Source organism: Coturnix japonica, chromosome 1, assembly GCF_001577835.2.
Source record: "Coturnix japonica isolate 7356 chromosome 1, Coturnix japonica 2.1, whole genome shotgun sequence".
Lineage (NCBI taxonomy): Eukaryota > Metazoa > Chordata > Aves > Galliformes > Phasianidae > Coturnix > Coturnix japonica.
Window position 1 is genome coordinate 150,381,368 of NC_029516.1, and position 12,772 is coordinate 150,394,139.

General features: G+C 39.7%; 1 protein-coding gene across 1 annotated transcript; it reads right to left on the reverse strand.

Moving 5' to 3' along the window:
• Positions 1 to 319: 319 nt before the first annotated feature.
• Positions 320 to 12,339, reverse strand: CPB2 (carboxypeptidase B2). The gene is made up of 11 exons (XM_015851772.2): positions 12,215 to 12,339; positions 9,783 to 9,858; positions 7,159 to 7,283; positions 6,945 to 7,053; positions 6,293 to 6,394; positions 5,628 to 5,732; positions 3,634 to 3,750; positions 2,732 to 2,822; positions 2,037 to 2,239; positions 704 to 788; positions 320 to 577 (listed from the first exon to the last, which is right to left on the reverse strand). The coding sequence occupies exons 1-11, from the start codon at positions 12,283 to 12,285 to the stop codon at positions 393 to 395; spliced, it is 1,269 nt and encodes a 422-aa protein (XP_015707258.1). The 5' UTR covers positions 12,286 to 12,339; the 3' UTR covers positions 320 to 392.
• Between the last annotated feature and the right edge of the window lie 433 nt (positions 12,340 to 12,772).

Below are 12,772 nucleotides of genomic sequence, written 5' to 3' on the forward strand. Positions count from 1 at the left end.
TCCCATGGTCGGTGACTCCACCACCTCCCTGGGCAGTGCATTCCAATGCCTGACTACCCTTTCTGAGAAGTAATACTTCCTAATGTCCAGCCTGAATCTCCCCTGGCGCAGCTTAAAACCATTCCCTGTGGTCCTATCACTAATGACACAAGAGAAGAGGCTGACCCCCAGCTCACTACAACCTCCCTTCAGGAAGTTATAGAGAGCTATAAGGTCTCCCTTGAGCCTCCTCCAGGCTGAACAATCCCAGCTCCCTCAGCCGCTCCTCATAAGGCCTGTGCTCCCTTATAGTGTTAGACAGTGTATAAAATAAATGTAGTAAAGCAGAAATACTTGTAATTGTTATTTGAGTTACCTAAATATAGTCATGCTGGAATAAATGATAGTCAGTGTTACAAGTTTTGAAGAACATGTTGAGCGATCTCTTTGACAGCAGAAAGTGCTTCTAAACAGGTTGGCCTGATTTGTGCAGAAGGAAGCAAAAATCCATAAGTTCCTGTGTCCCGAAGCTCAATGGTAAAAGAATATTTAATGCCAAGATCATAAGCCCAGTCATCTGAACCTCCAGGAGCTAAATCTGTATAATGAAAAGAGAAAAAGTTACGTCAAAACACAGCTTATATTTTCAGTTCAGAAGCTATTTCCTGTTGCTAACGAGCATATGGTGTCATGCTTATTGTTGTAATAAAAAAATAGTACTTACAAATTGTTTGTGCACCGGGACCAAGTTTATAAATCTTCTTTGTTGTTCTCTTTATAGCATTAGCTGCTTTCTTTGCCAGGCTTTCCTGAAATTAATAAAGCATTATTAGCTTTATAGCCTCGTTATTATATACGTTCAGTTAGGATTTATTTACACCATGCTGAAGATCTCATCTTACTTAAACATGCATATAAAAGTCTCCAGAGAACCCACAAAATGTCATTAAAATTTTCAGCATAAGCCTGTGCTGACATTACTTTCCTACTGTAGATAAAACCATACCTTGGACCTTGCCACCCACTTCATTTTTATTCTTCCTCCTGAATGCACTGGCAGTGGTCACCAATGGAAACACAACATTGGACTGTCTGGGACATTGTCAAAATGGGATGCTTCCATTGCATATATTGTGTGCTTTTTACAGTCCTCTTATCCATGGAACATGAAGTTTAAAAAGATATATATATCTTAAGTGTCATAGGTGATGCATATGGTTAAAAATGACAACAGTATTTGGATCACTACCAGCGTGTGCAAATGTCAACCCTGTATTTTTATAGCCTCTTATTCTCTGTAAGGGCTTGTAGAAGATATCACGTGTACCTTAGGCATGTGTTTTCTTGCCATATAACAAATCCCAAAGAATCAAATCAGATTTTACACCATTTCTGGTCCATTTTTAGTGCTATACAAGAGCCCTTGTTTCAAATAAAAGAGCTTGTTGCCTCAGCACTTGGAGCCTAGGACCACTGCAGGAAACCTAGGAAGTGTGAGAGGAGGAATTCTTTGCTCTAGGGGACTTGATGTCTTTAAATAAAAGAATATTTCTAAGCTGTCTATCATTTTAAATAAGTAACTCTAGCAAACAGCCTTTAATAAAAATAGTGAGTATTTGCCAGATCACCTCATTGCATACGAGAGTGGAGTGTATTTTTTAGAATAACATGCCCAAGTGCTTCCATACAGCTTAGCCACCTATGGTTATATACATGCAAACCATGCAATTTAAGCACAAATTTACAAAGATGTCCTTTCAAAGTGTTCAAAAACTGTGACTCTGCTCTTTTTTTCCCCATCAGCTTCAAAGTACCATTGACTGATGATGTGCTAACAATGTGGAATAAGTATTTCAATTTTCCTAAGGTCTTCAAAAGTAGCTGGCTAGCTTACACACTGATAGACTAGCCCAGAAACCCTGTAAGTTCTTAAGAATGGCAGGAAAAAGCTCATTTCCTATTTCTCAATCTTCATAACATTGTGATTCCCTCATTACAATCCTAACCGAACAGGATAAGAAGTTCTGAAATGTGAAACTTAAGGAAGGGGGATTTACCAGCTCATCGTGGTCTTTGCTTTTGTCCATTGTGTAAGAATATGGAAACAATACCATCTGGGAGTAAGAGTGCATTGTTATATATGCTTTAATGATATATTTGTGATCTCTGATAAAGCGAGCCACGGCTTTCACTTCGGGTTCAGACTCTGGATATGGTCCACAGTATGTCTCATAGCACTCATTGGGAGATGCTCCTCTACCTGTAAGAAAAGAGAATATAGGCTAAATAAAAAGTCCTAAAGAAGAAGATGAAAGCACTCCCGTCTCTTTAAATTTGTCAGGAACAAGGTCGTGAGATGCCTCCTTGAAATCTAACAGTACTAAGTGTTGACTCTTGCAATTTGGTCACAACAGGCCCAGGCAACCCTACAGGCTTGGGGAAGTATGGCTGGAAAGCTGCCTGATGGGAAGGGACCTTGGTGTGCTGATGGACAGTAGGCTGAATATGAGCCAGCAGTGTGCCCAGGTAGCCAAGAAGGCCAATGGCATCCTGGCCTGTATCAGGAATGGTGTGGTGAGCAGGACTGGGGAAGTCATCCTGCCCCTGTATTTGATGTTGGCGAGGGAGCCATTCATCAGTTTGTAGATGCTATTTAGGTGCATTTGTCTTTTTGTGAAAACTTTTTCAAAATTACCAAATCTGTAGGCAAAATCTGAGGCAGAGTTACAACAGAAAGTAAGTAAGGTCATACCACACCACTGTGCATCGAAGTTCCTGTTCATGTCAGTACCAATGCAGCCACTGTTACTGTGCGATGAGCGGCTCTTTCTCCACAGCCGATTCTGTGAAAAGAGACAAACAAATCACATCCAGCTGTGAAAAATGAGGGCAGCATCTCACTTAGCTAAGAGTGATGACTTCCCACTTGTATTTCTACAGAGGCCACATGCCAAGGAAGGGATGGGAGGCCAAGGAAGATTATAAAACCACAATCTGGTTGCCAGTGAGACTTTACAATGAAAAGAGGCATCGCATAAGGTGAGAATTAGTCACATCTGCTCTGATTTCAATGGGTTGGGACTGTAGGAGAAGGGAAGAAGCCACACTGTTTAGCCAGGTATGAGTTTACAAGCCCAAGTCCTATCTTTCTGTACATTGCTAGCAGCATGTGTAAAGATGGAAATTTGGTGTGCATCTGTTAATGTGTGTGTGGGGGGCTATCCAAATAGAAGCCAAACTAGGTTGAAGATCAAAAGAGTGAAATAAAAGCACTCCAAGAACTGAACTGTTGCACAGGAGAAAGGAGTGAATTACTGACTGTAATCTCTGATGCATAGTGTTATTCAGCTTGTGCTGGCTTTGTATCTTTACAAAGGCATTTTCTGACATCTAGAAGCTTAAAAATCCCAGCTTCAGTTGTTTCAGTTGCATTTCCAGCATCTTGGAAAACGCAAAATTACTCTGATTCACACAGCACTTAGTTTCAAGACTTGTTGTGGTTTAAATAGGGCAGAGATGCAGAAATTCCAAGCACAGATGAAAAATCTGGGGCATGTAATTCTAGGATGGAAATTGTGCCCTAGACACACACAGTGATAGTTCCTATAAAGAGCATGTCAGTGTGTTCCAGTCAGTCAGGAAATCTCTACATACAGAGGGTTTGCTCCATGTGTACTCATAGCCATCCACATTCATCACGGGCATGACATAGAAATCAAAGTGCTCCAGAAGTGTTGTCATGATTCGATCTCTCTCGCGCAAATGGATTGCCTATAAAACACAGAAAGATCTTATTAAAAGCATTCGTAATGATGGCTTTCTTACCTTCCAAGGAAGGCACGTGGAGGCCTGTGGCAAATAACTGCAATTATCACACCAGTCGTTTACATTGTAGTCTTTTATTACCTACAGGTGGTGATGAGATAGAGTTGAAGCCTATTAGTAGGAAGGTTTGATCTTTCACTGCTTGTACAAATGGTAGGAACACTCCCTCCCTCTCAAAATACCACAAAGGTAGCAAAAAATAAAGCAAGCAGAAAGAAACCAGGCAATAACATTTTGAGTGGCTGATATACATAACATTGTTTCCACTGGCTTCATTATGTGTTTAATTCACTTGTATGCAGAGAGCAAGCTACATTGCTAGTAGCCCATTTTGAAGGCTTTGCTTTGATAATACCTAACCTGGTTGGTTGTCCACTACCCAGGCATGGATTTTAGTTTGTATAAGTGAGGGTTTTTTAAACTATTAGGATTGATTAAGTCTTTATCATTTAAAGAGGGAGATATATATCTGTATATATATTTCTTTATGCCTTACTTAAAACATATTCTTTCATTTTCAACCCTTCCCCATTTTCCTCAGGCAATGGACTTTCTGTGACTCAAAAGAGAAATGTCAGTCTTTCTACAACATAACAACAAAATTAAATGGTAAAGAATGAAAACATTATAAAGAATGTCTACTATTCACCGCAGAGAGCTACTGATTTTAATGTGTGTGCAGATGGGTATTAATGTCAAGTTTTAAAGCGTTACCTCATGAAGTGATGTAGAAATAAAACTTGAGTTTAAAACGTGTAGATCAGATCAAGGGGATGGAGAAGCTAAATGTTCAGCTTGTTAATTCTGAACAATGCTGCAGGGACATGTCATTGCCAAACTGACAGCATAGCTGGTAATTATCTGGAGCAGCGTGAAAAGAGCAGATACATTTCTCTCTAAGGGAACCTTGCAGGCTGGGATTATGAGTGGGTCAGAAGGTACATTCAGATATGCCCGCTCCTAATTCCTGCAGTCTCCTTTAAAATGTTGTTGTTGAAGTTTAATTGTTGTGACTAAGAGCAGAAAGGAGCACATTTCTTATCATCATCATTTAGTTCCGTCATGGACAAACCATATTTCATATTTTAAGGACTCATCTTTGCTGTTACTTTGACTACAGTTCTGGTGATGATGAGATCTCAATCTCATTTAATTTACATTGATTCTGAACTTTGCTTTTATGAAAAATAACAATAAATAATGTTCCAGCACATTAAATGAGCAACCGGGGCAACCTTGCCTTAGACATAAGGGCTTTAGAAGACTTTTCCTTAGATCGTACAAAGAAATGGGCCATCAATTCAGCATCACAAGTTGAGATGCCTCAAATTGAAAAATTAAGAGTGCAAACCATGGATCTGGTATCTTTTGGCATACATTCGTTCAGTATCCTGAGCAGTGTAGATATAAAAGATATCAAAGATTAGATGCCACTGTTGGTCTGGGGCTGCAAGTGAGGGCTGCTCTTGCTAAGCCCACAGTGTACTGTCATCCCATCATGAATGGGTGCTATACATGTAGCTAAGGGTTGTTGGTCCATGTACTTCAACAGACATACCTTAGAATCTCTCTGAACTGTTTTGCACTTGATCCATTTGTCTTTCCCTTACACATACATAACTCCATCTACTGATATGCACCTACATACACAAACACGTTCATTGCTACATGTTTGTTTTAGGCATAAAACCGATGTTGGTTCTGTGAAAGTAAATGGATTAAGATGTTACACAGCTTGGAGTGAAAACAGAAAGAGAAGGTGATTGGCTTAAAATTATTTTTCTTTGCTCTGAAAATGATAATCAGGTATAGTGTCTACTCACATTGCCTATGAACCACAGACAGAAAGCAGGAGAAATCCATTCTCTAGCATGGATACCGCAGTCAATCCATATAGCACTTTTGGGGTTCTCCTGCCTTTTAGAAAGCTGACAACAGAGAAATTATATTAAAATGTCGCTACTGTAAAACGTAGCACATAAAAGTAGAAGCAAAAAGGGTAACCAAGGTGGAAACAGAAGCTTCCGTCTCATGGGTAGTGCTTAAATTGCTCCTGGACCAGGGTACTGCTCTCATGTATGTTCACGCATGGGCAGAGGGCCATATTCAGGCTGGCTGCAGCAAAGTCCTGACATAGACACAGTGATGGCACCAGGCCCTCATGCCAGGATATCAGATCACCATCTGTGCAGGGCAACGGATCATTTTGGTGTTTTAGTCAGTGGAGGAAGGTAATCCACCATGCCAATATTTCATGCCTTTGGACGATGGCCTAGATGAGGTGACTTCTTTATGACCCAACATGTCCAAATGCCTTTATCTAGCATAATGGCACCTTATCTGAAGAACCTAGCAGACTTCTAAGGCAAACATTTACACATTGTTGAAATGTGCATTTAAATATAGATTTAAGACAATGGTAGGGCCAAACCTCATCACTTTCTTACATTAGTACCTGGAAAGATTTCTCAGTAAGACAAAACTGTACCTTCAAGACATAAAGTGGTCGTTTTTCATATGATGATCCAATATAAATTTTCTCTAGTAGGTCAGAATGGACTCTCACTGTTTCTTCCATCCAGTGATAGATCTGCAAAGATAAAGTGAAACAAGTAGTATATAGATCTTTTTCCGTGGTGTTTTCCTTCATTCCTGAAAGTAGTCTGGACGTGAATTCATTGTTCCTCCCCAAATCCTGCCTTTTTAGCTGACTGGAAAGAAAAGCTAATGATTCAGACCAATGTCCTTTTGCCAACTGACTGCTCCTGAAACAAACAGTGAGATATAGTCACAACACAGTCTAAGCATAGCCCTAAAATTCCTCTTCAGTTTTATTTGGTTAAAATCTTATTCACTTCATGCTTCAAATGTTTAAGTATGTGTACTTTGCTGCTGCATTTTGCTTCTGAGTAGGCTGCATTTGAGTGGTGGTCTGAGGTAATGCGTGTATAATAGATTTTGTCTGGTGCTTTGTTCCTCCTTTATATAGGCATCACACTAATTACAGTTCTCAGTGGCTAAGCAATACAATGATCATTATTTACCTGTTGATGGTTCCTTTCCCTGTCTCCTGTCTTAACCATGAGACAAATTTCACCCCTTAAATGAATCTACTGAGGATTACAACTACAGTATCTTACTTCTGTCATAGAATGGTAGTTTTCATAATATGATGAAGAGCTGCGTGGGTTGACTGTGTCGTTGAGTGTCTGTTTTTCAATAAGTCCTTGAACATCTCCCATCAAAACTCTGGAGGAAAATAAAAAGGCAAAGAAAAAGCACAACTTCCTGATAAAAAAACAGTGTTTCCAAACAAGTGCACTGAAACATTACTGACGAGAAATAAATACATACTTGTGTAGGATGGTCAGTTGCCTTAAACCTGCTTTTATTCTGTTTGTACTGGATGCATTGACATAGAAATGGACTTCTTGGTTCTTCTGGATATTTTCAACAACAACAGGTTGCCAGAGAATGACCTGCAAAGTTTCCAGGAATGTTTTATCTCTTTTCATTTTTACTTTCTTTTTAACAAAGAAAAGAAAACAATACTAACATTTAGTAAGTATTTTGCAAATATTCGAAGCATATGTTTTCAATTTAAGAGACTGCTTATAAAAAGCAGTTTAATGTGTGTTGTGTTATAGCATTCTGCTACTGCTGGAAATGAAATGTGTGTATTTAAGGATTTTTATAATGACTTCTGCACATAAATTCATAAATCAAGAACAAAGACAGGAACATAACCTTTACTGAGATAGCATTTCTAGGATAACAGATATGTTTAGCCCATTATTATGTTACAGATTTTCAAGTCTGCTGAGAGTTATTTTCCCTGAGGGTATTTGGAGAATTAATGAAGATCAGACCAGTCTTTGTACTTATTGTGTTCACTGATTACTTTGATCAGGGAGGAAATAAATGCCAGGAGTGGTTTGAGTATAAGTCAAGATGAAGCAGCAATACAGAGATTAGAAACTGGAAGAAAATAAGAAAATGAGATTCTTCTCGGCAAAATTAAATCTTACAAAATAAGAGAATGAAACTTTGGAAGAAGTAATAGCAAAAGATCTAGGAGCAACAGCGAACAGAAAGTTATGCATGACTTTACAATGTAAATTTACAATGTGAAAAAGGTCACCATCATTCTTGGATGTGTTTTTAAAGAGAGATGCAGCCTGGAGTCACTAGACAGCAGTGTTTATTTTATTCCTTTCAATTGCACCAGTAATATTATGTTCTACTTAGGGCACTATGTTTCCAGTCCTATGTCAGCTGTCAGCTGTTTACCTCATTCATTTCTCAGACAGAATCTATCTGCAAATCCATATGGAAAACTCTCCCATGTTTTCAATCAAAATTTTGGGCAATAAATGGTTTAAGAATTGTGCCCCAGGTATAGGACTGCTGTGTGCCATATGCGTGTCATCAACTCTGGAGCATCTCAGACATTATCAGCAGGGTAGTGGCAGCATCAGCAGTTCAACACTGCTTGGAAAAAGCATCCAAGATGCAAGAGTGATGCTTTGCTCACCAGCACCGATTTCCCTGTGGCCTGGACTGTCATAACATTCATGTTCACATATACCAGTTCAGATTTAGTTTCTCATTGATGTAGACATTCTTTAAATTGAGAATGGGGAAAATAAGGAAATTGAGACTGATGTAGCTGAGGTAACAGAGGAGCAATGAATGGGGGTTATAGGGAAGCTTTCATAATGCATATGATAATTCGTTTCTTTAACCATCATTAGCAATGGTCAATACTTCCCCCAGGGCAGCTACCAAAGACTCAGTCCAAGCGTTCCTGCATCTGGATCTTCTAGTGAAAGCTACATGCAGCCTGTGAGCTATATGATCCTTTGTGTAACATGATAATTTTCAGTTGGCTGGTGTTTTTTGGTTTTGTTTGTTTGTTGCCATATTGTAATCAAGATGATTTGTTGGGAGATACCATTGTATCTTCCCTCTCCATCTCCATCTCCCCACTGTATTTCCTTTTCTCTTTTCCTTTTATTTTCCCTTTCCTTTTCATAGGATCATAGGAAGTTATCATCAACACATTCCAGGAACCTCTTTGATTTCTGGTGCCCTGCTGTGTTGTCCCTCCTAAAGATATCAAAATATCTGAAGTCCCCCATGAGGACTGTGTTTTGTCACTGTTTCCCCTTCCCTTTCCCTCTCCCTTGCCTTTTCTTTTCTTTTCCCTTTCCCTTTCCCTTTCCTTTCACCTTCCCCTCTCTCTTCTTGGCTTGTTGAGGCTCTTGTGCATAAGAAAGTGATGAATGACAGGACTGAGGAAAAGATGGAGGAGGGGAGATCTATTTTGTTACAAGAAAGGAGATGAATATTTGAGTTGGCCTGTGGAGATGGAAAAGAACAAAGTGATATGAAGGTGTGTGAACTGAAGGATACGATGCTAGGAGAGACAGCAGAGGACAGAGAAAGACAGGATGTGGGTGGTATCAAAAACTCTCAATCATCCAAGACACATCCTCAATCATCCTAAAAATTATGTTGGCCAAGGGAAACACTGCACATTTTGTTGTAAAGTGTTGGCTGTTGGCTTCAAACTGTGAGGATGTGATTGGGGAAATGCTTTTGAAAAGGAAGAGATGCCTCACTTTAACTAAATAGTCCTACTGAATGAAAGGTTGACATAATAAAAATGTAATGCTTAACAGACTTAGAATGTGAATAAGATGCGGCTTTAAGAAAACTATCTCTTTATATCGTAAATTCAATTCCTATCTTCAAAGCTCTACAAGTCACATTGGTCAAGACTGAACTAATGTGCCAAGATCTCCTAGCAAATATGTTTTCTACTTACTTTATGCTGCTGCTTTACCAGTTTTGCAGTGTCTTGGTACACAAAATCAATTGCAGAAGTCTGAGCTGATATAATGCATTGCTATAACATTATGAAACAATCAGTACAGTTTGTGGTAGAGACCGGACAGACACTGGGAAACATTTACCTCGGTGGTGTTCAGTAAACTCTGAAGGTCTTCAACCTGTTTGTCTGTTTTCGGAAAAGCCCACAAAACTTCATCTCTGAAAGAACAAAAGTATTTAGGTGAAGTGCAAGCACTCGAAACTAGAGCAAAGCTAGGGAAGTAGACTTGGTCTTTCTCATCTTCGCTGACTTGTCTGCCATGAACTCAAAGAAGCTTCATAGTGAAGGTGCTGAGCTCCATTCCAGCCTCTGCTTCTGCCAGTTGTATATATGCAAGAGCTGAGTAGCCAGTGCAAGGGGGAAGTACTTCATCTCTTTAAGGAGATCTCCATCATCTGAATGCTACCTTAATGCCCATTTGCTGGATAAACCCAGCCCTGATCTTCAGCACTCTGCAGGACATGTAGTTCAAAATTGCATTGTGATGTGAATAAAACAAAATAATTCAGGTACACAGAGTAAGCTGGGCCCTTATTATCATTTCTGGGGGGGCTGGATGACTCTCATCCTTTCAGTCCTATGGCGCTGGTGGCAGTGCATAAAGGAAGCCCTATGTACCCACAAGCCCTGGCTGAAAAAAAAAAAGAAAAAGCAGACAGAGTTCTCAAAACAAGCACTTTCAAGCTGTGTAACACGACTGTCAGAACTCATTGTTGTGACTGATTTCAAACCAAGACCCGACAGCATCTGGCAACCAGGTGATTCATCTTTTCTACTTTTAGCTGGGCTCCACACAATCACTGCTGCTTCTCATGCAGAACCAACAACATGCCAGCCTTTTTTTCTGCCTCAGCCATCATCTGACAGAGCATCCAAAGGCAATCAGAGGTAGGCAGGGGTGGCACTTCAACTATTTCATTAGACAAGTGCACGCCAAACTTTGTGTTTAGGGCTATCTTAAAAGTGAATTTGTTTCTTCTGTCTGGGAGAGACTTTTCTCAGGGTAGGGAGAGGGATGTTGTATGAGGTTTCGTGCTACAATTCCCACTCTCCCTGTCCACCCTCTCACTGATGTGCTCTGATACCAGTGACCCCACCATGCCAGGCTCTGCTCACAGATCCCAGCATCTTCAAAACAAGCACTGGAATGGGCTGCTCAAGGAGGTGGTTGAGGCACCATCCCTGAAGATGTTCAAGATGTTGTACTAAAAGACATGGTTTAATGGGGAAATACTGGTAGGTGGATGGTTGGGCTGGATGATCTTGGAGTTCTTTTTTCCAACCTTGGTGATTCTGTGACTCTGTACTTTTCTTAGAGGTCCAGATGCAACGATCACACCATAAACTTTAATACCTAACCATTAATTCCTCCAGCCCTGGCAGTCAAGTGAAAGTAAAAAGTCAGATAAAATATATCACCTTTAAAATCTTGCTAGTTTAGACGTTTTCATAACTGGAGCTGAGAGGGCTAGCCTCATGCTTTCTAGTGGGAAATACCATACTCTTCTGTAAGGATTCAGTGTTTTATTTGCATGTTAGATAAATGAGCCTCCAAGCACCACAGAGCAATATTGCTCCACTGAATTCACCTACAGGTTTATTTAATTCCTCTCTTATCTTAACCCCTCCACCTCCATGGCAATCCACAACAAAATACTGTTGTAACACAAAACAGAGATAAATGACTCTGTTTAAAGGCACAGTCTTAAGAGCAACACTGACTTGGGATACAGAGTCACAGAAGGACTGTGAGTTCTTATTTGTGTGGGCATTTGGGTTCTGAGAGCACGATGTGTTTAATCACATCTCATATAGGTTGTTCCGCTTGTTTAATATCACCACTTATCTTTTTGGTTCTACCTATTAAGACATTGCAGGTTTTAAACCACCTGCCCATACAGAAAATAAAAGCACTTTGGCTGTCTTCATCTCTGACATATGCTCCCATGTTTTAACAACCTATTTGGTTTCAGGCCATTTTGGAAGTTTATAGATAGGTAACAATAAGCTGCTTCTGAAACACTGTACAGATACAAAACAGTTATTCAGAAATGATTTATAACTGGAGAAACAGTCATAAAAGCCGCTTCAGAAAGAAAACAGATTGTTAGCACTTTCTGAAATGGTTTCTCTTTCTACCTCAAGAAGTAATTCATTTAAGGTCTTGTTTTAAGGCAAACAAAACAAATTATTTTTTCCCATTAAGTTTCAAATGCCCTTTATTGGCATTCAAAAGCACTGAATGAACTGAATTGATTTGCACTTAGGCTGGAAAGAATAGTTTTAATATGATTAAAAACATAGGATTTATGGATTCAAAGAAGACTTGGAATAATTTCATTTCCTCCACCATCTATATATTAAATTGAACCACAGATCCAATTACAAGAGCGATAAATAAATGTCAGCGTTTGCCAAATGTTTTCTTATGCAACTTGGAACTACTGTGCCTCAATATTTTCCCTGTCCCACACATCACACACTAAGAACCCAACAGCCACAGCAGGTATTTACCTTGGAAGTGCGAAGGCATTCTTCTCCTGAATCCAGATAAATAGAGTAAAAAAGAGCAAGTACATCATCATCTTCACAGCATCCACAGCGAAACCCAATTCTGTTGCAAAGCCAAGGGTTCGGGACCCATATTACTGATTTCAAAAATGTTATTTGAAGAGTGGTTAAAATTTAATGCTGATCTCACTCAACCCCAACCTCCTGGTAGCTAAGTCAATATGACAGAACTCCCTGGGCAGGCTCTGCTCATATTGAGGTCACCCAGCATAGAAAGGATAAGGTATGTTTGGGGTATTTTCATGTTGACGAGTCACTTTGTCGTCTGTGCCTTTGTTTTATTTCATTGTAGCTACAAGCCACAGACATAAGGAAGAACACCAAGCATGATGTTATGCTCCTGTCGTATTTATCGAGCTCTAGCAGCATGCTTTGCATTCAGTACTCCTACAGCATATCACAGCTGAGCGTGAAGCTGATGAGAGGAGAAGCAATGAGGTTATGAAGTCCAAATGATAAAATCCTAAACAGGAAATATTTTTTTTGCTGGTGTTTGCTAGA

Coding starts and splice junctions, on each gene's coding strand:
- CPB2 (XM_015851772.2), bottom strand. CDS start 12,285: ATGATGATGTACTTGCTCTTTTTTACTCTATTTATCTGGATTCAGGAG. Junction 7,054..7,158: donor CAACTGACCATCCTACACAA/GTATGTATTTAT, acceptor ATTTTCCTCCAG/AGTTTTGATGGGAGATGTTC. Junction 6,395..6,944: donor ACTACCATTCTATGACAGAA/GTAAGATACTGT, acceptor TTATCTTTGCAG/ATCTATCACTGGATGGAAGA.